Raw genomic sequence first — 26,186 nt, 5'->3', positions numbered from 1 at the left:
AAATATAGAAGGAATTAGATAAGGAACTCATAATTCAGGGGGTATACTGCATAAAATAAATCTTTTATTTTCTACGAGTACAAGAATTTGGAGGAAATGAAGAGAGAGAGAAAAATAGAGGTGAAGGGTGTGTAAAAAGAATGAAAATGAGACATGAATCAGAAGTCAGCAGAGCCAGGTGAGCGCGGGAAAGGAATAACGTCTCTGATATTATCAATTCCAGTGGCAAACTGGACCAGCCTCTCAAACCCGAGCCCGAAGCCTGCGTGAGGAACTACACACACACAATAACAAAAACACTTCATCAGCCTCTAATTTTTTCCATCTTTCGTTTCCCTTCCTTAACCATTTACTGACGATTCAAGAAAAAGTGATTCAGAAGCAGAAAAGAGACCTGAACCATAGCGGCGGAGGTCGAGGTACCACCAGTAGCTCTCCTTGTCGAGTTTCAGCTCATCAAGCCTCGCTTCCAACACTTCAAGCCTTTCCTCTCTTTGGCTTCCACCTATCAGCTCCCCTATCTTTTTTTTTTACCATCGTTCATTACCAAAACAACTTATCAAACTAGTTTTTTGTTTGTTTGTTAAATGCAAAATCTAAACTCTTACCCGAGGCACCAGCATATCCATTGCTGCCACTGTCTTCCCATCGTCATTCTCACGCATATAAAACGCTTTTATCTCCTTCGGATAGTCTCTTATAATGACAGGGCGTCCCCCGAAAGCCTCCTCTGTTATGTACCTTTCATGCTCGCTCTGCAAATCGAGCCCCCACTTCACCTACAAGAACCAGATCTATACTAGCTCAGCGGCCAAAATATGCAGCTCAAATCTAATCCAAAGAAGAAAGTAAAGCCTTTACCGGGAATTCAAATTTCTTGTTTGCTTTCAGAAGAAGCTCAATGGCGTCTGTGTAACCCAGCTGTAGAAACTCTTTCTCAACTACCTCCTTTACAAGTTAGATCATAATATCAGCCAGTGCTAACTGCGTAACATTCTTTTCTGATCACAGAGTGAGAAAATCAGAGAGGACATACACTCAAGCGATGAATGATTCCTTTATCAATCCATGTATCAAAAAACTCCATGTCTTCCTTGCAATTATCAAGAACGTATTTTACCTATCAAGAGATAAATTACAATCATATTAATTCTAGATCATATATAGCTTGAAGGAAGGAAATATAATAAAGTGAGAGAGAAACATACGACGTACTGGAGGTAGGCGGTGGCACAGGCCATGTCATCATTCAGGTCGGCAAAAGCAAGTTCTGGTTCAATCATCTTACATCCATAGAAAGAGAGAGGTCTTAAGAAAAAAATGTACATAGGAAAGAAAAATATTCAATGTTAAGTTTAGGCTGGAAGATGAAATAATGCTGACCCAGAATTCAGCCAAGTGCCTGGAAGTGTTGGAGTTTTCAGCTCGAAATGTAGGACCAAACATGTATACCTGTGAAGTCATACATATGAGAAACTCATACACACTTACTAACCAAAAAATTTAGCTAACCGATGATCACTCGACAAGTTTTACATCTGAGAGAGCGGTGGCATAAGTTTCTCCATTGAGTTGCCCAGAGACTGTCAAGAACGCTGGCTTCCCAAAGAAGTCCTGAGAAGTGAGTGAATACAATACAACCATGAAATCTGTTACAGTTGCAAAGAAACAAAAGAATTGGAGCTGGAACACACACCTGAGACCAGTCGACCAACCCTCCCTTTGTTTTTGGAATCGCATCAATGGAAGAATCTGTGGTCTCATGGGAGCTGGGAATCTAAAAAAGTGAAGTACAGTTTAGGTGTAATTCAATTATATCCTTTCTGAGTTGAGAATAACAGTACTTGGTGAAAGCAATCAAGCTGTTAATGGGTTATTATTGTTGTGATGTTGAGAACTAAGGTGCTTACGAGTGTGGTGACACAGAACTGTTCTCCAGCTCCTTCACAATCCGATGCCGTGATAATTGGGCTTGCCACCCAGACAAATCCACTTTCTTGAAAAAACTTGTGCGTAGCATATGCCAGAGCATTCCTAACTCTCGCCACCTGAAACAAGATGTTGCGAATATTAAAACACTAAAAAAATGTGACTATTTTGCAACAGTAAGTTCACTATAAAGTTTCAATACGAGTTTATAGAGAGAGAGGAGAGAAGCCTGAAAGGAGGGAAAAACTGCAAAAAAGCTATTTTCAACACAAAAAGTAGTCAAATAAACAACAGTTTCAAATAAGAGCCATGTTTCGATTACACCGGTGTAGAGTTTCAGGACAAGTAAAAAGAAAGTTGAAGGCAATCAATTACCGCTCCAAAAGTATTGGTTCTTGGACGCAGATGAGCCTTGGTTCTCAAGAACTCCCGGCTGACCCTCTTCTTCTGGATCGGATAGGATGAGTCACACTTGCCAACCTGGTATAAAATGAGAGTAAGTGACAAGATAACTTTAAGTTGGAGGAGGTCCAAAAGTAGAAGGACTTACCACAATGATTTTGTCAACCTTAAGTTCCACCTTTTGCTTTGTTCCCTGGCTGGCTACAATAGTACCTTGTACAGATATCGATGCTCCAGTCAACACCGAACCAGATTCTACCTATCAAGTCATAAGCAATGAAAGCGTCTCTCTTTCAAGATTCAAGTAAATGACCAATTGACCATTGTTCACAGGTCAAGATGATTACCTGATGATACCCCTCTGCGTCCGGATTCATCACACATTGCAAGTTTGATAAGCATGAACCATCGTTTATCTTCAAAACAAATTTCAAACCACAATCTTGTGAGCAGTCAATTAAATTAAACCGGCGGTAAGTAAACCGGGATTAGAGAATCCACCTCAATGAACGTGACACTGCTCTGAGACCGAAGTGTCCGGACCCAACCCATGATGCTTAGACTCTGCCCGACGCGACCCAGACCTTGGTCTGCTCCTCCTTTCACTTCAGCTATCTTCAACTTCCTCCTGAATTCTCCAACTTTACTCCCGAATCGATTCTCATAACTGTTATCCACCTTCTTTCCCTCACCGGAACCGGTTGATTCAGAGACGGCGGTGCAAAAGCATCTCCGGCGAGCATTTGCCGGAAAACCTTCGAAAAATGGGCGGCGTAGAGGGCGGAAAAGGGGTTTAGAGATATGGAAGAAGGATGAGAATCGTAGAGTAGAGAAGGGAGTGAGGCGGAGAGTCGTCGCCGGCAGAAACTTGGCCGCCATTGCAGTCGTTTATGTTTTTTTTGTTATCAAAACATTTCTTTTTTGTTGTACATTATCATCATTAAGTTGGGCCTCAATATTAGATTTGTAAGGCCCATGTAGTCATAAAGCCTGCCAAGTAATTGGGCTTGTCGATGAATAAACTGAAAGCTGACAATTAGTGTGTAATAAATAGAGTATAGTGTGAATGCACCCAACGTTCGTCTCTGAATGAGTCTAACATGAGACCGTGGCGAGGAAGAGACAAGAAGAGGAATAAATAGAGGAGTTCACAGTTCAGTGTGAATGCAGCCAACGTTCGTCTGAACTAAAGACCGTGGAGAGGAAGAGACAAGAAGAGGGAACTAGTCTTAACTTGAGATAGTGTTAAGGATTCACTGAATCAAATCCAATTTGTTACTGAATGAGACTAACTTGAAACAGTGCAGAGGAAGATACAAAGAAGAGGGAATGAATTCAACTTTTAGTAAAAATCAAAACCAGTTTGTTACTGAATAAGTCCACACAAACATTAAATTCACCAACTCTCTCTCTCTGCCTATAAATGGAAGAAGCAGAGGAAGAAACAGAACATCATCAAAAAAAAAGAAGCGATGGGGTGCGATGGTCAAGGCAAGCTTAGCGACTCAGAGTTCAGCAAGCCCTTACCATGGATAGGCGTCTACGTAGCCGCAGCTTCACTCATCTGCGGACTAGCCATGTTCGCCGATCTCCTCCGCGGCTTCCGCAACCGCAGGTTCTGGTTTCCATGCAAGTCCTTCTCACTCAACGCCACCACTCTCACCTTCCTCGCCGTCTGCGTCAAACTCTCAGTGGATCTCAACACTTGCATGCCTAGTCGCCAGGACCAGCTCTCTAAGCTCAGCAGCAACGTATTCGTCTGCACCGTGATGGCCAACTCCATGCCTTCCTTGGGTTTCATGGTCACTCAAGACCTCCTGATGAACCTCGTTGCTCTTGGGATTCTCGTCGTCGTCGTCACCGACGTTGTCAACATCTGTATCCAGCTGGGGACAGGTGCCATCTACGTCTTCCCTCAAGAACACGCGTTGGTCATCGTCCTCACGCTTCTAATGTTTGTGATCTTGACCTTCTCTGCTATCACAGTCCCAGCCACAAAGCGTTTCTTGGAGCTCAAGTATAAGAAGAGTTACGAGTTGGCTTTGAAGCAGTGTCCTTTGTATCAGACGGAGAGAAGAGGAGGGTTCTGTGAGTTAAAGGAAGATCTGATGAAGTTCTGGATGATGGCTCACACTTGTAGCCCTCAGTTTGTCATGGCTCGCTCTGTCACCTGCACCACCTCTGGTTTCCTCTGTTTCTTGAGTGCAGTCACCTTGTCTGAAGCCATTCTCCGATCTTACTTTATACAACCAAGTTCTCTCGGGTTCTGCGGTGGAGACTCTGATTACAAATGGTCAACCACTTTGGTTTTACTCTCGCAGGCGGCTGCTGTGGCCATAGGAACCGTTGCTCCAGCGAGCAGATGGTTTACTGCAGTGAACTTACAGTGCTCATCAGGAGCAAGCAAATCCTTGAGAGATGAGTTGAGAGTAGAGAGTTATTGGGTAGAGAGTCTCTCCGAGAAGAAAGAACATCCCTTGAACTTTTGGATGCTCCATGGTCGCCGCAGTAGGAAGCTTGCACACGACGTAAACCGATGCATACTTGATCTCTGCATTGCGATACAGTACGGGATGGTGTTTGCTAGCAAGTTCCTCCGGTTCATCGCCGTCTACTGTGTGAGTAGGATCTTGCTATGTTGTCATTTCACCTTCAGAACACACCCTGACTCATCCTCCGGATCAAACCCATCAGCGAGACAGTTTGTTCTTCATCTTGAAGGAGAGGAGGAGCTAATGGACTATATGGCACGGAGCAACCGCGACGCCACAAACCACTTGATACAAAAGGGCCGGAAGAAACAGCCACAAAACTTGATCGACCTTTTGGAGGCAACAGATCCCATCTCAAAAGGATTTGAAGGGATATTAGAGTTTGATAGCGACGAGGTCGCTTCTCTGGCGGGCTCGGCCTCCGGAGAGCCACCTAATTGCTGGGCTCTTCCTTTAGTAACACTGACTAGTATAGCTGCTTCACTTCCAAACATCAACCCTTGCTTGCTGAAGAAGTTAGTGAAGGCTGTAAACGAGGCGTTGGTCTATGTCAAGAAGTTTGAAGACGTCTTAGACATTGAAGGAGAGTTAGCTAACAGCAGGAAAGCTGCTGAAGTAGTTTGGTTAGGAGTTGACCTCTACCATAAGTGGCTCAAAGTGGATCTACAGAAACTATCTAAGAAACAGAGAGCAAGACCACAAGAAGTTTTTAAAGAGCTTGAGGATATAGCGAAGAAAGAGTTCAGCGAATCGTGGGAGAAGAACATGTTGCTGAAGCCCTCGCGCTGGCCCATCAAGATCTTAGCAGCAAACTCCATGTACCGAATCAGCCAAACCCTTTCGAAGAAATACGAATCGAGAAACATTGGAACAGAGGATACTCTGTTCAGAGAGGTGGAGAGGATGGTGTCGGACATAGTAGCAGGTTGCTTTTGCAACACGGCAAGAGTGGTGGGAATGCAGTGTTTGGTAACGGCGGTTGAAGTGAGGGAAGCGTCGGTGAGAGAAGCGGCAATGCATCTGGGGAGAACAGAGAAGATACTTGAGATTGTGGACAGGAGATGCATCCCTGCTCTGTCTCATCACAAAGTGGCCAAGATCGATGGATGGAGAGAGTTTTATAAGACCAATAAATGTACCCCTTCTTCCACTACTCATCCTTCGACTCAGTGTACAACTCGTCAACTCATTCTCACCATAGAGAAGTAACTACACTTAGCGTCAAGTTAAGTTAATAAGGACTGTTCTGTACACTTGAACTTGGCAGTAATAAAGCTTTCTTTGTCGGTTTATGTATAATAATAACTAACACTATGAATCGGTGAACTTGTTCTACTGAATCTTTAACCTCTGTAATCTATACTAGTAAGTTTCTTTTATCCTTCTGTATCCAAGAGTTTCTACAAATGGTTATAAAACATTTAAAAGCTGAGAGTAGACCACAAGTAACCAAACAATGTGGTGGGCTTTTAGTAGAGTAGTTGTGCGTCAAACTCGAGCATAAGTTCGTAGAGACATTAAATGCTTAGCACTATGGGAAAATTAGAGATATTAGATTGCAAAATTCATAAAAAAGCAAATATATTTCTTGAAATACAATGAAGAAATCTTGGTTCTGGTGATATAAAAAGTATTATATTAATTGTAGTTGAACTCTAACCAAAGACGTCAAGATGGCCGAGTTGGTCTAAGGCGCCCGCTTCAGGTGCGGGTCCGAAAGGGCGTGGGTTCAAAGCCCACTCTTGACAATTTATTTTGTCCTTTCTTCTGTGCTATTTATTTAATCCTTGTTGATGACCTTAGCACTGATGAAAGAACTATTCCATCTAATTTTTTTAAAAAAAGGTAAAATGTAAAATAAAATAAAATCACGCACTCATAATCGAACATCTAGGCTCGAGGCGGTGTGGTTGCTTGCTTGTGCATTCACTCCTCTTAGCCTCCAACGTCCTTTGCTTTTCTTATTATACTCATCCTACTATATAAAAGGGACTAAATTCAAGGCTTTTGGGACTATCCACCTCAGCTAAAATATTCTCATCCAAAAAAAATTAGAAATAAATGTCATTTAGAAGATAATTAACTAATATACGACATTTTATATTTCTAGAAATTTCAAATTTGTAACTGCTAATTTATTAATAGAATCATATATCTATATTGAATTATGTTCTATTTTTAATCGTTAGACTTCAAAGGTAAATAAATTATTAATTTATAATATATATAGTTTATAACTTTATATTGTAGTTATAAATAAAGAGAAAATAACCAGGGAGGGTGAAGAAGCTCATGTAAAATTATGTAATTAAAATGGTAAAATAGTGAGTATGATGAGGTGAATCTAAGAAAAATTGTTGTACAAATTATGGTGCTTTATTTGTCCATTATATATTTACATAAATAAGTCAATATTTGTTGTTTTTTTTTTTGTGGTAAGATGTTAAGATTATCATTTTCTGAAAGGTTACACTATTGTTTTTAAACAACTTATTACATCAAAGAAACAAAAACAACCAACAACAACTCAAAGTAAAAAAAATCTTATGGAGGTCTTATACAAGAAAGATAAAAAGAAGTAGAGAAGAAGAGAAAGAAGAACTTGCCGGGTAAGAGAGGAGACTGTCACACATCATACGGTCGAGAGAGGCAAGGATGACTGATGAAGGTGAGGAGACAGCTGTGAACACACGAGCATTACGCTCTTTCCACAGCAGGTAGATGGCTGAATGAAAGTAGAGCTTGATGACTGGAGTAGCATGCGCATCTGCGTTGACGCGAGGTTGATTGATCCATGCTGCAACAGAGTCTAGATCAGCCTGAGGAGAAATCCAAACTTCAGCAGCAAAAGGCTCCTATATCAAGCGAGAGAAAGAGCACTCAAAGAAGAGATGATGGTGAGTCTCTATTTCCAGATTACAAAGGACGCACGTTCCGAAGACATTTAACCCCCAACGCCTCAAGCGATCCTTGGTTGGCAGTCCTCTCCGCAAAGCCAGCCATGATATAAACGCATTACGTGGAATATGTTCCTTGAACCAAATAGTCTTGTGCCAATATTTATTGTTGATAGTGTTTATATTCTTTTCTGACATTAGTATCCATATTTTTTTAGTAAACTGATCCAAAGAGATTAGTTTGTGGAGCTAACCAAACGAGGATTATAGTGTTTACTTTGGAAAAAGTAATAGGTTGAATGATAGATGGTGTGCATGCTTTTTCACATGGAAATCTGCACATATATTAAAATTGTAAGATTTGAATCATAGAGAAAATATAGTGTATATGACTGAAGTTGGTCCATTCCGAAACTAAAGATGGCTAAAATTCTTCTTTGTCAAAATGCGTAGATGTGAATCTTATATGAATAGAGTTCTCCATTTCTTATAGCATTGTAATAAACTCCGTGTGTAAAGGAGAAAAAATGTTATATAAGTGAAAACAAAAATTATGATTTTTTTTCTTGTGCCTATAGGCTCTTCGCAATTTGAAGAAGAAAGAACATATTGTGTAAAAATCTTTGGCTCGGTCAAATTTTATCCAGTTGTTTATTAAAACTGTTGTTATCTGATTCATGTAATTTTTCAGTGTTGATTTAAAAGCTCAAAAAACCCATCTATACTGACTTTTTGATATTTTTTTCTGTGATTTGAATTTAAAAAGAGATAAAACTTTCGATAAGTTATGTAAACTCAGAACAAGTATTTAGCTTTAGAAAGCATTTACATGTTTCAAACTTATAATATATACATATATAATGTTTAAAATTATGCATATAAAACCTGTGTAAAATGTGCCTGAATATGTTTCTCTTCTTTAATGTGTTAATCGTACTATATATAACATTATTTTAAAATTTCAAAAAGTTTATGTCACATACAAAAAACCATCAATAAAAATATAATTCTCCATCTACAACAAGAAAAATGAAAAATTATAAACATATAAATTTAAATTAAGAAAAACTAACATTGGAAAAAACAAGAAGTTAATGTAAAAGAAAAAAACCGAAAAATAATATTATAAATAAAATAAATTTATAAGACACGATCCGCGCGAAGCGCGGAAAAAATCTCTAGTATCTATAATATGGTTCCACGTATTATTATTAGTGCATGCGAGTAAGAGAATAAATCAAAATCAATTATTTTACTTACTTTTAGGTTGAAGATGCATTAAACCAATAGCAGTTGTGATATATATACGTAGACAGATAGAGAAACAGAAGTGATGGGAAAGAAGTTGGTAGAAACATAGGCAAGTGAGATAGGTGTGAACCGGTTATATATTGATGAAATCCAGTGAAGACCTTTGCACTTGCACACACTTGGAATTATTCTCCTAGTGCCAGATTCATATCATGCCAATGTAGTAATGTGAGTCATTCACTTTTGTCTTTGCTCCCCCTCAGTATTCATTATCTTATCCAGTAACACCTCATAATTCTTTCTTATCCAACAGGTGGAAAGTTAATACCTTTCACACCTTGAACTCCAACATTGAATAAAGCCTTTGGCCCCTCTATGTTTTGAGGTAATGTTATGCTTTGCTTCGTTATCGTCTTTGTTTGTTTTGCGTATAGTACAGTTTGGTTCACGAAAGTGACTTTATATCGGTTTCTCTTTTGTGTGTTTATGATTTCATGGAACATAAAACAACAAAAGGTAACAAATAAACTAGCTTGGAAAAACATGATAGAGGTGTGAGTTGTTTGGGAAAGAAAATAAAAAGGAAAACGTAGTCAAAACCAGGAAGCTGTATTGACCATGAGGGCATCTGACTAAGGAGTTCCGGTTGGTGAGAAGATGTCTGTACGGCAAGTGGGACAAGAACGGTTGGAGGAGAACCACTGCTGGATACAGTGAACGTGGAACCCATGTTTGCATCTATCCAACACGCGGAGGGTGTCACCGTCCTTGAATTCAGACAAGCAAATGATACACTCTGCTTCAGTGCCTGCCAGGTTCAGCCCAGGGGAGTAAACAAGTACCGGGAAAGCTTCTGAACGAGAGACCTCAGGGTCAGGGTCGGGTTTAGGGTTATGCTGGATGACTGGACGGAGGCAACAACGTAAGGCAGCCTGGAGAGAGAGGACGCAGATGAGAGATGAGAAGATGATGATGAGAAGGATAGAGGCGTTGGCAGCAAAGTCATTGGGATGGGAGTAAGGCTTCCAGCTGCAGCTTTGGGACTTACATGTAGAGTTAAGTTGAGGTTCAGATGATAGCAGCCGCATTGAAAGTTGGGAACTCAGACAAGTTCTCCCAAAACCATCATGTTTTGGTTGTGTGTTTATAGAGAAAGAAGGAAAAGAGGGCATTTAAGAGAAGAGGACGCACCAGAGTGTGGCGTTGGGTTCTTATTTACGTGGATGAGTCTTGACTCATGAGGGAGGGACCACTGAGTTTGTAGACTCACCATAATGCTTTCCCCTCCTGCAAAGGCAACTCTACAGTTCCATATTCTCTTAATCTTAAATGCTCATCTTGTTTAATGGTCCAGTTACGTGTTCTACTCACATTACAACTCCTAACCAATTCCTCATTATTTATTACTCTTCCATTTCATTATGTATCTATCACCATTCAACATCTTCTGTCATTCTTTTATATCTTCCATTTTCCTCTCATTCACTCAAAAAAAGACAAAGAGACAACAGTAGCAGGACTGCAGAAAAGACAGCGTTATGTATGTAAGGACTTATGCTGAATTCTGGCCTAAGCAAGTGCATCAATAGGACTTTTAGAATGGTCCTTAAAGTATTTAATTAGTTTATGTAGTTTAGGACTTTGGTTAAGGACTTTTGTTAAAATGTTGATTATGGGTGAGACTTTTGATAGGTCCTTAGGTTTATAATTTTTTTTTAAACTAGTTTTTAAAATTACAAACATTTTATTAGTGGAAAAAAAATACAAAGTTCAGAAATTAAAACACACACAATTTATTCATAGAAACTTAAAATTACATATTATTCGGAAGATGTTCAAATTTAGCCCATATATTTTCAATCAAATCGTCTTTTAAGTTTTCATGGATTTGTCTATTCCGAAGCCTCGTTCGACGATCCATTGTAGTGCCGACATTTTCACCGATATTCGAAGGCATGTTGACGGTAAATGTATCCGGAACTTCTCTTGGTTGAAACTCAAATTTGTTATACTGAGTGAATGATGCCCGTTCATCTTCGAAAATCATATTATGGAGTATGATACATGCTCTCATAACATTTCCTATTTTCTCTTTATCCCATAACTTTGACGGATTTTTGACAAAGACAAATCTAGCCTGAAGGACTCCGAAGGCACGTTCGACATCTTTTCGAACTGATTCTTGGGTTTGAGCAAATAATGAATGCTTCTGATTTTGTGGTAGTCGGATATATTGAGTAAAAGTCGTCCATTTCGGATAAATACCATCAGTGAGATAATATCCGAAATGGTACCGATTATCATTAACATAGAAGTTTACTTGTGGCGCGATGTCATTAATAATGTCGTCAAAAACAGGTGATCGATCAAGAATATTTAGATCGTTCATAGTACCTGGTGCTCCAAAAAACGCGTGCCATATCCAGAGGTCATACGAAGCTACCGCCTCCAACACAATTGTCGGTTTTCCGGTTCCTCGTGAGTACATTCCTTTCCAAGCCGTGGGGCAATTCTTCCACTCCCAATACATACAGTCGATGCTCCCAAACATCCCCGGAAATCCACGTTGTTCTCCGATATGTAGTAGTCTTTGCAGATCCTCTTGCGTTGGACGTCGTAGATATTCATCGCCAAACAAGGTTATTATTCCGGCGGCAAATTTGTGCAAACATTTTCGAGCTGTTGATTCACCTAGACGGATATATTCGTCCACCGAGTCCGCCGCAGCACTGTATGCCAATTGTCGAATTGTTGCAGTACATTTTTGTAGAGGTGTGAGACTTGTCCGTCCGGTACAATCTTCTGATAGTCGAAAATACGGAATCTCTGTGGAGAAACGATTCACAATACGCAGGAACAAATTTTTGTTCATTCGAAACCGTCGGCGGAAAAGAGCGGGAGAGTAAGTTGGATTGTCGGCAAAATAATCATTCCAAAGCAAGGTGTGACCTTCTTCCCGGTGTCTCTCATGAACATTACGGCGTTGTCTATCTTCTGGTTCTTGTACGAGAGCACAATTGTTATAAAATTCTTCATAAGGAGTATCAAGATCGATCTCATCATCATCATCTTTATGATAATGATAATGGGATGAAGAAGCCATTATAAATTATTGAGAAGTGGTTGTGATTGTTTTAGAAGTGAATCGACAATGAAAAGTTGTGACTCTGTAATTGAAAGACATGTTATATTTATAGCTATACAATATGTGAACCAAACACGTTTTCTCATATTACAACCAATTTTAGTTATTTGAATAGGTATATGTAAAAACACGTTTTCTCAATATTACAACTACTTTGTAGTTGGGAGAGTAGGTACAAGTCTTTGACAGGGTGAGATGATTTGTATTCTCCTAACAGTTAACAGGGTGAGATGATTTGTATTCTTTCTACAAGTTCTTTAAATGAAAATTGACACTTTCGATTACATGAATCAACACAACCAACTTACCACAAGTTCTTTCGATTACCACAACACCTGATAGATAGATAGGGTTACATAATCCGAGTTGAACAAGATTTAACAAAACACAAGGATAATCATACATTTTTGATAAACACAAGACATATAAACCTACATACGAGCAGCTACTCCGAAGGCTATTATCACTAACACAACAACCAGAACACCTACAACTAGTTCAAACCCATTACCAAATCTAGATTTCTTTCTACCTAAGTCACAGACAATGCTCTCCAACCTAACCAATTTCTGCTCCATATCAAATTGAACTTCCTTTAACTCCCGCAGCTCGGTCTCCTCGTAACCGACGAATGAAAGAGAATCTAACTTATCAGTGAGGAGGGTCACTTGTGCACCAATGGCTTTGATCTCCTCTGTAGCCGCGACGTCCCACCACTTGTAGACATGGCAGTCTCCGTCCTGTTTGTTCTTGCAGGTGTAGAACCTTCTCCCCGGGTCAGTTCTTGTGTAAGAAGTGGCTACAAGTGGCTCTCCACCACAGTAGCACTCCTTGGGGAAGCCAAACTCCACTTCAGGCTGCGGAGGGTACTGATGGTGCGCGACTTCGATCTGAGCTTGGTCCAGCTGGATATACATCTCTGTAAAGCTGTTTCCACTGTCTGCTGAACCTCCTAAACCATAATCCTCCGACTCAGACGGCTGCGTGTACGAATAATCCAATCCCATGGCCTGAGAATAATCAAAACAGAACACATTAGACAGATAATATAATTTAAAAACAGAACATACACTACAAGAAAACAACAAGGATACTGAGGGAAAAAATCGTCGGAATTTCGTCGGAATAACGTTATTCCAACGACATACCGACGAAACAAGTCTTCGGAAATAATTCCTCGGAATTTCTTCTTTCCTTGGAAATCCCTCGGAATTTTCCGACGGAATTCTGAGGAAACAAATTTCCGAGGAAATTCCGAGGATCACTAGTTTATCGGAAATCTCCTCGGAATATACTTAGGGAGAACTTCGTCGGGATATTTCCTCGGAAGTTCATCGATCGATGCGTTTCCGAGGAACATGTCCCTCGGTATATTCTGAACGTTTTTTTATAAACAGATCGATCGATAGATATATGTCCAAAAACGCATCGATCGATCGAGTAAAAAATATAATTAATTTCTTCGGAATGTAAAAAATATTAATTTTTTTTAAAAAATAAAATTTTTGAAATTTAAATTCGAAAATATAAAATTAAAATTAAAATTGAAATCATATTAATTAATATTCAAAGTTTCACAAATAAAAATAAAATATTTCGAGTTTTTGGAAAAAAAAAACTACGGGTCTGGCACGTCCGGGAACACCTCGTTCGGGTACATCCTCTGCATCATCTCCATCATTTGCTGGTTCAGCCTCCTTTGTGCCTCATAGCCCGCCTGTTGAGCCGCCATCTGGGTCTCCAACAAAGATATGCGATCATCCTTGTCCTTCAACTGAGCCGTAAGTACTTCTGGATCAACAAAGGGCGGTGGTGCAGAAGAAGGAGGAACCGACCGGGTGCGATGACCCAAACCGACCAAACGTCCCTTCTTCTTTGGAACCGACTGAATAGAAAATAGCCAAATTTACAAATTTAAACCAAGAAATAAATGAATTGAACTTTAAAAAAAAAAACTTACGGATTCAACGATTTCGTTGATTCGAAACCGGGACAAGTTGGTCGAAGCCGTCGAAGCATCATCCTCGGTTTGAAGCTGAGACACTTCGTCTACCACCTGAGTTTGGACCAGGTCGACCACGTCCCCCACAAGACCGTCATCAATCTGGACAGTCTTCTTGTTGGTATACGCCCTCCTCATTAGGGCGAGATCATCAACCGGCTCGCCATCATTTTCTTCCGCCTTGAAAAAAAAACATAAATTAAAGAAATATTAGAAATTAGAAGAAATGCACAATAATTTAAAATTCTGAAACTCAAATAATTGAAGAAAAAGCGGTTGAACTTACCATGCGATCTCCCAGAGTGGCAATAGATTGAGCATTCAAGTTATGCTTGTAGATGCCCTTCCCTTTATGGTCGCTCCTGCGGTTGGTGGAGTTGGTGGAAGAAGTTTCTTTTGTCTCTTCCTTATCCCAATGCGCACACAACTCCTTCCAGACCGTGTCGTTCATCGACTTTGGGACCTTTTAATAAAAAAAAATAAAATAGTTTAATAAATTAAAAAATAGTTTAATAAATTAAAAAATTGTTTAATAAATTAAATCGAACCTTATTGATTTCCCACTTCTTCTTCCACTCGTGGATCTGCTTCCCATAGTTGTCCATAACTTTATGGACGAAGTGGTGATAGATACAGAGCGTCTCATCGGAATTCCAGTTGAACTCTTGCTGAAAAAAAAACACAATTAGTAGAAAATTTATATTAAAGATTAAAAATATAAGTAAAAAATTAGAATACTTACCGCAAACTGACGAAACCACAGAACCTGCTTGTCGGTAGGAAAGTGAGTGAAAGTCGGATGTCCCCTGTTGAGGGCCGAGTACATCATACAGTTGATCCATGCGCTGATCCCGTTCCTGGATCGGTTGAACCTAATAAAAAGAACAGAAGATTTTGTAAAATCCAAAAAATCGAATTTATATAGAAAAATCGTTTTGTAAAATATAAAAATCGATTTTATATACAAAAATCGATTTTATAAATACAAAAAAAATAAAAAAATTATAAAAAAATTATAAAAAAATTCTAAATCAATTCAGCAAAACAAATTTTTCAACCAAATCACAATTCTAAACCTATTATACAACCAAATCACAATCCTAACCAATCACCCTAACAAAAATCTATCAATACTACACAAAAACCTAACAAATAGAACCTAAGAGAGTGGGATAGGGTCTTTACATGATTTGTGTAAGAGAAGGGGGAGATCGCCGGAGATATCGTCGGATTTCAGGGGGAAATCGCCGGAGAGAAGAGAGGAGTCGCGTAGAGGAAGAAGAAAGAAATGGGGAAGACGAAGAAGGGGCTCGTGGTTATAAAACCTAGGGTCCGACGGACATTATCCGTCGGAATTTCGTCGGAATTCTAATTTCAATTTTCGCGAAATATTTGCCTGGTAAAATGAAAATATTCCTAGGACATTCCGACGGATAGTAAAATATTCGTCGGAGTTTCCTCGGAATATTCCGAGGAAATACCGAGGAACTAGTGTTTGGGGTTTCAAAACATCAATTTTTTTTGCCGTATTTCATTTCTTATACAATTGTAATGCATACCATTAAGGATTTTTTATATAGATGAGCATAAACCATGAAATAACAAATTTCAAAACTAATTGAAAGTATTCCCTTTACCGTTCATTAAAAGGTATAAGTGTTTCTCTTATGTTGTGGGATTTCGTTCATACAATCGGAAAAGTGTTAATTATACGGTAAGGAACAAATTTTTGACTTCATACTGAACGTAGGACACTTAATATGGGTTATATAGGTGTTATTCAAACCGCAAAACGTTGTTTTCGGTTTAAAAACCCTATTTCCTCGGAATTTCCTCGGATTATTCCGAGGGAATTCCGAGGAAACCCTTTTCTTCCTCGGAATTCCGTCGGAATATTCCAAGAAAATTCCGAGGAACTAGTGTCTGGGGTTTCAATACGTCAATTTTTTTTTTCTAAACGGATCGATCGATGTATATATATCCAAAAACGCATCGATCGATCACTAAGATGGACCAAAGCGTAACAATGTGATCGATCGATTAGATTATCCCATCGATCGATCGAGAATCTCAAGCGTTCCTCGGAATGTCCTCGGAAAATCTCGTACATTTTTTTATAAACGGATCGATCGATGTATATATATCCAAAAACGCATCGATCGATCACTAAGATGGACCAAAGCGTAACAATGTGATCGATCGATTAGATTACCCCATCGATCGATCGAGAATCTCAAGCGTTCCTCGGAATGTCCTCGGAAAATCTCGTACGTTTTTTTATAAACGGATCGATCGATGTATATATATCCAAAAACGCATCGATCGATCACTAAGATGGACCAAAGCGTAACAATGTGTTCGATCGATTAGATTATCCCATCGATTGATCGAACAAAATCTCAAGCGTTCCTCGGAATGTCCTCGGAAAATCTCGTACGTTTTTTTATAAAAGGATCGATCGCATTCACACAGTCTTCAGCCAAATTATAATCTGTTTTAATGCACATCAATCTTGTAGCAGATGATAAAGCTGAATGACCATCTCTGCAACCTTCGTACAATGGTTGCTTTCCAGCATCCAACATATCATAAAATCTCCTAGCTTGTGCATTGGGTAAATCTTCCCCTCTAAAATGATCATTTACCATCTGCTCAGTACCTACACCATAATTTACATCCGTTCTAATTGGTTCTTCTAATCTAACCGTTGGCTGAGGTTCGCTAGTACTACCATGTTCATAATCAGTTTCCCCATGATGATACCAAATTTTGTAACTTCGTGTAAACCCACTCAAATATAGATGAGTCCAAACATCCCACTCTTTAATAATCTTTCTATTTTTACAATTATAGCAAAGACATCTTAACATACCTGTTTTTGCTTCCGGTTGTCGGTGAACTAACCCCATGAATTCGGTTATACCTCGTTGGTATTCTTCCGTAAGCAATCTCGTGTTCGGATCCAAATGAGGTCGATCGATCCAAGAACGAAAATAATTTGAAGAAGACATATTTTTTATGAATCAAATTCGTGTGTAAATAGAGTAAGAGGGAGGGTGAAGATATGGAGTGAATGAAGAGGAAGAGGAGTGCTTGTATTTATAGTTTAAATCCTGCCGACAGACCGAGGAAATTCCGACGAAATTCCGATGCCAACGGCTAGTTCGTCGGAATTTCCTCGGAATTTTGTAAAATCCCCCAACGGCTCTCCAACGGCTATAATATTTCCTCGGAATTCATTGGTTTTTTCCGAGGAACACATATTTCTTCGGAATTTTCTCGGAATATTCCGACGGATTGATATTTCCTTGGAATTCCGTCGGTATATTCCGAGGAAATTCCAAGGAAACCAAATTTTGTGTTTCCTCGGAATTTCCTCGGAAATTTCTCGGGATATTCCGAGGATTTCATTTTCCGTCGGAATGTCCGTCAGAATATCGCTGTTTTCTTGTAGTGATAGAACACAGGTCACAACACATATTAAACCGAAAATAATTCTTATAATTAAACACAAACGATAACTTGAAAGACCAACAATGATAATTTCTAAACAGAACATAGAACACAAGTCACAGCTTCTCCTCCAACACTAGACGCATGACACAAACATAATAGATATTACACAACATAGACTCTTAGGATTTAAAAACTAGAATAATTCGGCCAACAGCATGTTCTTGACATTTTCTTCACTCTCGCTTGGCTCCTTCTTAGCAAGGAGAGTGTCTAAAATGGCCAGCTTCGAGAGCCTCTCCTTCTTCGCCAAATCCTCCATCTTGAGCTCATGGACGCTCTTAAAGTCCTTGACAGCCATCCCCTTCCTAGAATTCCTTCTTGCTTTCGCAGCTTTGATACCTTCAGGACGGGGCTCTTCCTCACCAACGTTACTGCTTGATGCTTGGAAACCAACCTCACCAGTCTTTCTCTTCTCACCGCCAGACTTTGGAGTGTTCAGGCTCAGCCACTTCTGTTCGTATCTCAGAAGACACCATGCATGGTCCAAGGTGAACTTGGAGCCGTGATCCGCAAAGTAGATCTCATGAGCTTTCTTCACTAAGTCGTTGTCATTCTGACCGCTACTTTGAAGCCTCTCCGCAGCTGCGTATGCTGCACAATACTTGTTTGTATCCCCATTGATTTTAGGCCATCTCTGCTTACAATGCTCTCCATCTCTCTTCTCATGATGAGCTGCTGAAAAGTAATGTCCTACGCGTTTCCAGAAATTCCGTAACTTCTGTTCAGTGCCGACAACAGCATCTTTTGATGTGTTTAGCCAGGCACTGATCAGGACCTCGTCATCAACAAGATTCCATTTCTTTCTCACCATCCGCTCCACTGGTGTCTCCACTGGTGGGTTATCAGGCTGGGATGGAGCTTCAGTCTGTTGTGAACTGAAAGGGGGAATTTGAGAGGCTCCAAGGTTGAGACTATAAGGAAAACTTTCATAAGGAAAGTTTCCCTGAGCATTATTTCCTGAAACGCTATGAAGGTAATCTACATAACCAGGGTACTGGCTACCTGGATTCATGGCAACAAGGACAGAGAAGAGATTGATACTACCACAGAGATTTTTTTTCGGAAAAAATTAAGAAAGAAGATTTGGAGATACTAAAGCTCAACCATATTCTATCTGATTAAATAGGACAAACATAACCAGGTAATAACTCCATAACACCTAACCATTATCTACCTAAGTCTAATCAACACTTATTACAAAACTACAAGTACATAGCTATTAACTCTAGTTTACAATGTCAAAATCAAGTTTCGTTAACTACACTACAAGCAGACCACGATATTTTAAAAGTTACTTCCTAATAGAACTACAAAACTATCAAGTTTCGTTAATGTTTTTATCAGAAATATAATACATACTTCCTAACTGACCTAGAATATTGTTTTGAGACAAGTACAACCTATCAAGTTTGATGAGAAGCAACAAGAGTAGGCAATAAATGATAGCATCGTTCTCTAATGGCACACAAGAAACCATAGCATCACAATTTATCAACGAAACTATAGCAAGTAAAACAATGCAAAGGAACATTCAACTTAACCTACATTCGATACTTCATATTGACGATTCTTTGTTTCTCAAGAAACTATAGCAACTAAACACACATTCGATACTATATTGACGATTCTTTGTTCACAACACAGATTCAGAGGAGATACAACACGAAAACAAAACCCAATCATCCAAACAACAGACGGTTAGGTTCAGAGGAGGTACTAAACGAAATCAGGACTGATTTAATCTAACATGCAGATTCGATTGTTGGTCTAAACTAAACCCAGATTTCGATTCAGATATAAACTATAAACAGATTCGATTTAAGGATTAAACACAACACAAATTCGAATTCGGGATCCTAACGAAGAAGAAACATACCTTCTTCAAATGAATCTACAAAGAATCCGATGATATCGAAGCTGGACAGAGATTGGGGAGAGACTGGAGAGATATTATGGAGAGATTTTGAGAGAAGTCGCCGTGATTGGAGAGAGATGTGCGACGAACCCTATCGCCAAATCAATCGCCGTCGAGAGAGGATCGGGAGAGGAAGAGTTCAGGTGTGTTGAAGAATGTCGTGTTTTGCCCTAACCGTCTCCGACCCTTCTCAAACCGCGACACGTGCCACTAAGGACGCCCATCGAACAGATCTAAGTTAACCTCCGTTGTTTTGATTTTTGGGCTTTTTGATTTATTTTTTAAGCTCAAAACACTAAGGACGTCTACTAAAGACGTCGATGCTGATGCTCTAAAAGCAACATTATTGGTGGGATGAAGAGAGAGAGAAAGAGAGTCCCTTATTTTGCTTTTTTTTTTCTTTTTTTTTTTTTGGTCGTTGGAGAGTAAGGAACAGCCTTTAACTAAGGGCTTTTCCCTTCTCTTTCTTCCTCGGTTCCCACCCCTCTCCTCTAAGGGATGCCTTAAGAGACTCTCAATAATGTTGCTCTAAGAGCATCTCCAAAAGTATTATCTATTTTAGAGTTTACAAAACTCTATATTTGAAGTTTCAAGTTGTTTTTTTTCAAAAACAAAACTTCAAATTTAACTTCAAAATTATTTGTAATTTACACTATGGTCTTTATATTTGTCATAATTAATGTAATTTCATACAACTTTTATTAATAACTAGCACATATATAAAAATATTACAGTAATATTAATTAATAAAATATTATACTAAAATATAAAATTATAAATAGAAGTACATAATTAAATATTAAATTACAAGCAAAATACCACATTATTGTATAAAATTATTTCTGTAATTCTCTATCTTTGGTTACACAAAATTTGTTTGGACAATATTTTAAAGGTTCGAAGAAAATTTACTAGACTATTAGTGTTATTATAATATTTAAATTTGTGTAATAATTATGTCTTCATGTTTTTTTTTTTTTTTAAAAATATTAAGTTTCTTTTGTAATATTCTTGTTGTCTAATTCTAGTTTTAAATATTATAAATCTCATTTTTATAAAAAAAAAATATTTAATTTACGTGTAAAATTTGAATTTATTAAAATAAATTTGAAATATTTATGTTATATAAAAGTTTTATAGAATAAAACGATAAATGTGAAAATACTTAAGAATCATAAATGTGATGTGTAATTAATTATAAGAACCAAAATGCAAATAAAAAGATGAAACTTCAAATTTGGAGTTTTGAGTAGTGAAACTCCAAATATGAAGTTTTGCTCCAAAAGACTCTAAATTTGAAGTTCCTTTTTGGAGAGCAGAAAACTTTATCTCTGAAGTTATAGAATTTCTTATGGAGATGCTCTAAATGTCTACCAAACACCTTCACTCATTCCATATTTACTCTAATTCTTTGAAATTAACAAAATGCTTTAGATGTCCAAAAAGTGACATGAAACTCTCTATATTTCTTGTTTTCCTCCACTTGTATTTGTCATTTTACAGCAAACAAAACAAGGATTAAAAAAAAAAAGTAAATTCCAAATTAAAACAAAAAAGAAGCAAAGAAACTCAAAATTTGAAAATTTATGGGACTCTGATAATTTGCTCTCTAAAAACTCACTCCAAAATCATCTCATCTCCCTAAAGTGTAGATATGTCATGTCTCTAAGCTAGCAGCAATTCCTGCAAAAGTACCATTCATTAGTAATAAATCCATCACGTTGGCTCAATCATCAAGAGCAAAAGTCTATCTTAGTTCTTACCTCTGTGTTGTTCATGTACCCAAAACCGCGCATCCCTCCTCCTTCGCTAGACATTCCCCAATCCGAGCTGCTCATATGAACTCCTCCTCCTCCTCCTCTAGATCCTAAACCCATTCCATTGCTTATACCATAACTAATACGCCCTTCACCAACTGTTCCCCACTTCTCTCCTATGCTTCCTACTCCATAGTTCCCATTGAACCCTCCACTTAACTCAACGTTTGACATGTAACTCAAACCACCATTATTCCCCCATAGTTGATTTCGGTTAACAGAACCATTCCCTTGGCCACCATACCTGCTAAGACTTGCATTATATCCAGGGCTAAACAGCCTTCTACTAACATTACTCTGATTATGGTTTCTCTCAATAAAATCCAGATCAATCTCGAATCCGTGGCCAAACGGAGAGAAGCTGCGTTGGTTACTCAACGCTGGACTGTACCTAACTTCAGGGTTTGCTGAGGTTGGACTCAGGTTGAACTCTTGTGTGTAATCGTTGAGCAACAAACTCATCCCGCTACTTCCAAAACTATTGAAGCTGCTAATGTTCCTGTTTGGGATGGGAGATGTTTCCTTGGGGACGGCCACTTTGACCTCAACCATCTTACCATCGAGTTCATGGAACTTTCTCCGCAAAACTTTGTCTACAGCCTCTTCTGAGTCGTATGTAACGAAGCCAAAGCCTCTCGGGCGCTGAGTTTTGTGGTCATACATCACCACGAGATCGATGATAGTCCCAAACTGAGAAAAGTACTTCTTGAACTCTGACTCCGTTACTGAAGATGCCAACCCTCCCACGAATATCTTTTTAGAGTGTGCTGGACCAGGGGACCCCTGGAGGCTACTGTTGCTTTTGTTCAGTGGTACGTGATCATCTCTTGGAACTGCCTTCTTCGCCTCCACCTGTCGCACACCAACAAGATTAACAACATTATAAATTTAAGATGGTTATACCGTTCTTACATAACAAATCTGAAATTATGAATGGGAGAAATGTAGCATTACAAACTATTGGCATCAATGATGGGATGATACTACAAATTAGCAGCTGCAAGTGCCAAGTGATATAAAAGCAAACAACTTCAAGCAACATATATATATATACATTTTCAGACAGACATGCTCTTTCTCTTCAGTCTTTACACAGAAACCAAACTGAATTCACACTTTCAAAAAGCAACAATCAATGATTTGTGAAACTTACAGATTTGCCATCAATCATGTGTTTCTGGAGAAGGACTCTCTGAGCGACACTGGAGTCTTTAAAGACGATGAAACCAAAGCCACGGGCACGACCAGTGAGACGATCCTTGATGACAAGAGCCTCTAGAACCTCACCAAAGGTCTGAAAATACTGAAGGAGACTATCTTCAGTGGTTTCCCAAGAGATCCCACCGATAAACAGCTTACATGAAGAATCAAACTCCATTCTCTAAATGATGATTCACTGACACAAGCAGAAGCCTATCAAAACCAACAAAAAAAGAAAAAAAAAAACTCAATTTACAAAAATAAAATAAAAAAAACTTCAATATGAACAGGAAACAAAGAGGATGAAAAGAACAAACCTTGTTGTTGGAAGCCTAAGAAAAAAGCTGGACTTGGGTCGTGATCGGATAACAGAAATCGATGGAGCCAAAAGGGGAGGAAAGATGAAGATGTGTCGATCAGAAGCGAAACGTAACCAGTAGTACCCACCAAAGGAAGCTGCAATAGAAGAGAGAATCTATACCCGAGTTAGAAAGATAAAACGGAGAATGAAATCTAATAAGAGAGAGAGAGAGAGAGATGCCCTTCCTTGCCCTTTACCTCTAATCTTTTCTTTTTTTATAAATTCGAAAATTTCCCAAATCAGAAATACTATTTTTAAAAAAAAGATGGATGGAGTTCGTGTGTAGCAGAGAAGTGAGGGAGTAGCCAGACGATGTTTTATTGTTTTTTTTTCTTTTTGTATTTGTTTTATATGGAAGCATGCACGGATATTGTTTGGCTATTCGCTGTTCCTTTTTGAACAGACGATGGCATTTTCGTCATTTTCCCCACTTCTCTCTTTAATTGGTAATAGCACATATTGCTGTTTTTATCTTATTAAATTACATATTTACTTTTAACATTCGTTTTTATTAGGAAAGAATATATACTGTTTCTAGTATTCTATTAACAACAAGAGGTGAGTTAAATTAGCTATGATTTTCTCTCAAAAATTTATTGATTATTAAAAAGTGCAGCTATTAGCAAAATAAAAGTTATTTAGATTTTATTGGTTGAGGTGGTAATTTTAGATTTTTGCCTAAAAATTAAGATGTAGCTTTTAATTTTGTAACTGTGTAATTATTTCTCAAACCATTCAAGAAATTAAATATTAAAATATGGAAAAAATAATTTTCACAGCTGATATATATTTTTGTTTTATTTTAAAGATAAAACATGATTGGTTCACATTTAGGTTATAATTTTGGTTTGTTTATCTACAAAATGAAAACTTCAAAAGCCAGGGCAATCAAAGTGGAGTGGAACATGGGAATGGTTGATAATGACAAGATTGACACCTAACAATTTTATATATTTGCTGACAATTAAAACTTTGTAATAAACTTTAAAATAATTTAATACTAAGTGGAATATCTCTGAATGGCAAAAGGCCAGAAGGATGCATCAACATTATACCAACACTACAATTCATATTTTATAGCCATTACACCTTTTTTTTTGGAACTCATAGCCATTACACTTAGTTACTGTTTTCATATATATTTTGTAATCCGTTTAACTACAAAATTTTGCAGCTTCTAAGAAAATGTCTTCAGCAATTTGATTAAGAACTAAAATACCTGTATGTATATGAATATGTGTGTATACAGCCTCAGTTAAAATGGATACAAAACTAAACTCTGTTAAATAATATGTCTGTAAAGTACAACGTCAAACATGTTGAAAATATACGGAATTTGATTACTAATTTACTTGAATAACCAGGAGCAAAATTCATAAAAATACCAAAAGTTGATTTTTCTTCAAAAAAAGAAAATAAATACCAAAGGTTTGTGAAGTGTGTAAGGAAGTTGGGCATGCTACGAAGCGGTGTCTGACAGTACCGAAGGCCTGCTCCCTTTGCAATTCCAAGACACATGCTCTAGCAAACTTTCCGCAGAAGCAAAGGCAGGAACCATCCGGGAAAAAAACAAGAAGAGGTAGATCTAAAGAGAAGCAAAAGTGGAGAGTTGGGGAGACTACTCCAGAGGTCAGCACAACACCCTCTTCTCCTCCTCTTCATACTCAAAGTGTGATTGTCCAAGCCGTATCGGGCCAGGATTCAAAACTGGGCACGGGAAAGGATAAGGTGATAGGAGAATCGAGCGGTGCCACTCCCTCTTATCTCCAGTCTATGCGTTCTAGAAGCGGTTCTAGTGCCTCTAGAACTTCTAACTCCGACCTTCAGCATGATTCCTCTGATGTGGAGTCATCCGACTCTGATCTTGAGGAAGGGGAGTTCACCACGCATGAGTCAGATTTCACGCTAGTTAATTATAAAAAGAAATTCTCGGGCCAGAAAGGAAACAGGGGCAGGGGTCCCAAAACCAATTAATTTTTTTATGTCGACAGACCTTCAGATGGATGGTTTGGGAAAATCTGGATGGTTTGGCATCCCTCGCTTTTTGTCACTATTATATCCAAGTCTCTTCAGATGATCACAGCAGAAGTCGCTTGGCCTACTACTCCTCAGACTAAGGTGTTTATCTAAGTTGTTTACGCCTCCAACGGCCCTGCAGAGCGGTCTGTTCTATGGTCTGAAATTGCCTCCCTTGCAGCTTCTCATGATTTAGACACGAAACCATGGTTGATCGTTTGGGACTTCAACCAAATCCGCGACCCTTCCGAACACTCTCTTCCACCTTCGCTGAACATGGACAAGAGGATTCGGGAGTTTAATCTTTGTCTCTCTGAAATAAATGTTGAGGATCTAAACTTCAGAGGGACTACTTTCACCTGGTGGAAAAAGCGCAAGCTATCCCCACTTGCTAAAAAAACTTGATAGATGTCTGGTAACCAGTGAGTGGTACACAGCGTTTCCCTCCTCGGTGGCTTTCTTCGGAAGTCCGGATTTCTCTGATCATGCAGTCATCGCAATCTCCCTGCAACCGGATATGATAATATACAAGAAGCAGTTTAAATTCTATAATTTTCTCCTTGAGAACCAATATTTCATTGACACTATCTGTGCTAGTTGGTTCTCTTTTAATGTTACAGGTTATTCCATGTTCAGAGTTGCTCAGAAGTTAAAGCTGCTCAAGAAGGTTATCAGAGATTTTAGCAAGCAGAATTATTCAGGGATCGAAAAGAAAACTGCTCAGGCGCATGAGAGACTGCTCCAAGCTCAAGCTGCGATGCTATCCTCCCCATCGCGTGTCAATGCCTCCTCTGAACTAAGAGCTCTTCACGAGTGGGAGGAAATATCAACTGCTGAAGCCGCGTTCTTCTATCAACGATCCCGCAGAAATTGGCTCGCTTTTGGAGATGGCAACACCACCCTTTTCCACAGATACGCAGCAACTAGACAGGCTTTGAATCACATTCATTTCCTCTTCTCTGAGTCTGGGGAGAGAGTGAAATCACAATCTGGGATCCAGGAACTGTGTGTCGACTACTTTTCAGACCTCCTCGGGAGCCCGGTTTCAACACCCATGTTCATCCAAAGTGACTTGGATCTTCTCTTTGATTTTAAATGTATGTCTGCGCAGGCCGCTGGATTTGATAAAGCTTTCTCGGCGGCTGACATTAAGGAAGCTTTCTTCTCGCTACCTAGAAACAAAACGGGAGGCCCGGACGGTTACTCCACTGAGTTCTTCATAGCTTCATGGTCTGTTGTTGGA

General features: G+C 38.8%; 6 protein-coding genes and 1 non-coding gene across 10 annotated transcripts; 2 read left to right on the top strand and 5 right to left on the bottom strand.

Annotated features, from left to right (window-relative positions):
• Nucleotides 1–33: 33 nt before the first annotated feature.
• Nucleotides 34–3,256, bottom strand: LOC106436903 (asparagine--tRNA ligase, chloroplastic/mitochondrial). The gene is made up of 14 exons (XM_013877861.3): nt 2,833–3,256; nt 2,679–2,747; nt 2,480–2,590; nt 2,305–2,409; nt 1,911–2,048; nt 1,697–1,777; nt 1,537–1,614; nt 1,384–1,452; nt 1,209–1,283; nt 1,037–1,120; nt 862–948; nt 609–779; nt 395–521; nt 34–274 (listed from the first exon to the last, which is right to left on the bottom strand). Exons 1-14 carry the CDS (start codon nt 3,208–3,210, stop codon nt 159–161), a joined length of 1,689 nt encoding a protein of 562 aa, XP_013733315.1. The 5' UTR covers nt 3,211–3,256; the 3' UTR covers nt 34–158.
• Nucleotides 3,257–3,480: 224 nt separating this feature from the next.
• LOC106436901 lies at nt 3,481–6,204 on the top strand. Of its 2 annotated transcripts, XM_048766151.1 has the most exons (2): nt 3,481–5,676; nt 5,805–6,204. In XM_048766151.1, exons 1-2 carry the CDS (start codon nt 3,804–3,806, stop codon nt 5,867–5,869), a joined length of 1,938 nt encoding a protein of 645 aa, XP_048622108.1. In that variant the 5' UTR covers nt 3,481–3,803; the 3' UTR covers nt 5,870–6,204. The 2 variants fall into 2 exon arrangements, with proteins under 2 accessions (XP_048622108.1, XP_048622107.1); XM_048766150.1 differs by having other exon boundaries at nt 3,481–6,204.
• Nucleotides 6,205–6,490: 286 nt separating this feature from the next.
• TRNAL-CAG lies at nt 6,491–6,571 on the top strand. Its single transcript has one exon. It is a non-coding gene; the product is annotated as a tRNA-Leu (tRNA).
• Nucleotides 6,572–9,410: 2,839 nt separating this feature from the next.
• Nucleotides 9,411–10,421, bottom strand: LOC106436904 (RING-H2 finger protein ATL79-like). Its single transcript, XM_013877862.3, has one exon. The coding sequence runs from the start codon at nt 10,141–10,143 to the stop codon at nt 9,604–9,606; it is 540 nt and encodes a 179-aa protein (XP_013733316.1). The 5' UTR covers nt 10,144–10,421; the 3' UTR covers nt 9,411–9,603.
• A 2,126-nt stretch (nt 10,422–12,547) lies between these two features.
• Nucleotides 12,548–13,354, bottom strand: LOC106436902 (uncharacterized protein At4g04775-like). The gene has a single exon (XM_013877860.2). The coding sequence runs from the start codon at nt 13,121–13,123 to the stop codon at nt 12,548–12,550; it is 576 nt and encodes a 191-aa protein (XP_013733314.2). The 5' UTR covers nt 13,124–13,354.
• A 4,413-nt stretch (nt 13,355–17,767) lies between these two features.
• Nucleotides 17,768–18,646, bottom strand: LOC106350818 (glutathione S-transferase T3-like). Its single transcript, XM_013790661.2, has one exon. The coding sequence runs from the start codon at nt 18,644–18,646 to the stop codon at nt 17,768–17,770; it is 879 nt and encodes a 292-aa protein (XP_013646115.2).
• A 2,349-nt stretch (nt 18,647–20,995) lies between these two features.
• LOC125591628 (heterogeneous nuclear ribonucleoprotein 1-like) lies at nt 20,996–23,287 on the bottom strand. Of its 3 annotated transcripts, none has more exons than XM_048766146.1 (5): nt 23,125–23,287; nt 22,884–23,022; nt 22,520–22,779; nt 21,313–22,218; nt 20,996–21,232 (listed from the first exon to the last, which is right to left on the bottom strand). In XM_048766146.1, exons 3-5 carry the CDS (start codon nt 22,742–22,744, stop codon nt 21,215–21,217), a joined length of 1,149 nt encoding a protein of 382 aa, XP_048622103.1. In that variant the 5' UTR covers nt 22,745–22,779; nt 22,884–23,022; nt 23,125–23,287; the 3' UTR covers nt 20,996–21,214. The 3 variants fall into 3 exon arrangements, with proteins under 3 accessions (XP_048622103.1, XP_048622106.1, XP_048622104.1); XM_048766149.1 differs by having other exon boundaries at nt 22,520–22,762; XM_048766147.1 differs by having other exon boundaries at nt 22,884–23,041; nt 23,125–23,146.
• Nucleotides 23,288–26,186: the final 2,899 nt, after the last annotated feature.

Source organism: Brassica napus, chromosome C8 (genome assembly GCF_020379485.1).
Source record: "Brassica napus cultivar Da-Ae chromosome C8, Da-Ae, whole genome shotgun sequence".
Classification (NCBI taxonomy): domain Eukaryota; kingdom Viridiplantae; phylum Streptophyta; class Magnoliopsida; order Brassicales; family Brassicaceae; genus Brassica; species Brassica napus.
The sequence above is the reverse complement of the archived record's forward strand: the minus strand, read 5'-3'. Positions and strand labels throughout refer to the sequence as shown.

What these genes read in the sequence shown, in the direction of transcription:
- LOC106436903 (XM_013877861.3), bottom strand. Translation starts at nt 3,210, where the DNA reads ATGGCGGCCAAGTTTCTGCCGGCGACGACTCTCCGCCTCACTCCCTTC. An exon ending in GAACCAATACTTTTGGAGCG is followed by an intron (nt 2,049 to 2,304) that starts GTAATTGATTGC and finishes ATCTTGTTTCAG; the next exon opens with GTGGCGAGAGTTAGGAATGC. An exon ending in AGTTCTGTGTCACCACACTC is followed by an intron (nt 1,778 to 1,910) that starts GTAAGCACCTTA and finishes TCACTTTTTTAG; the next exon opens with ATTCCCAGCTCCCATGAGAC.
- LOC106436901 (XM_048766150.1), top strand. Translation starts at nt 3,804, where the DNA reads ATGGGGTGCGATGGTCAAGGCAAGCTTAGCGACTCAGAGTTCAGCAAG.
- LOC106436904 (XM_013877862.3), bottom strand. Translation starts at nt 10,143, where the DNA reads ATGCCCTCTTTTCCTTCTTTCTCTATAAACACACAACCAAAACATGAT.
- LOC106436902 (XM_013877860.2), bottom strand. Translation starts at nt 13,123, where the DNA reads ATGGGATTGGATTATTCGTACACGCAGCCGTCTGAGTCGGAGGATTAT.
- LOC106350818 (XM_013790661.2), bottom strand. Translation starts at nt 18,646, where the DNA reads ATGAATCCAGGTAGCCAGTACCCTGGTTATGTAGATTACCTTCATAGC.
- LOC125591628 (XM_048766146.1), bottom strand. Translation starts at nt 22,744, where the DNA reads ATGGAGTTTGATTCTTCATGTAAGCTGTTTATCGGTGGGATCTCTTGG. An exon ending in ACATGATTGATGGCAAATCT is followed by an intron (nt 22,219 to 22,519) that starts GTAAGTTTCACA and finishes GGTGTGCGACAG; the next exon opens with GTGGAGGCGAAGAAGGCAGT.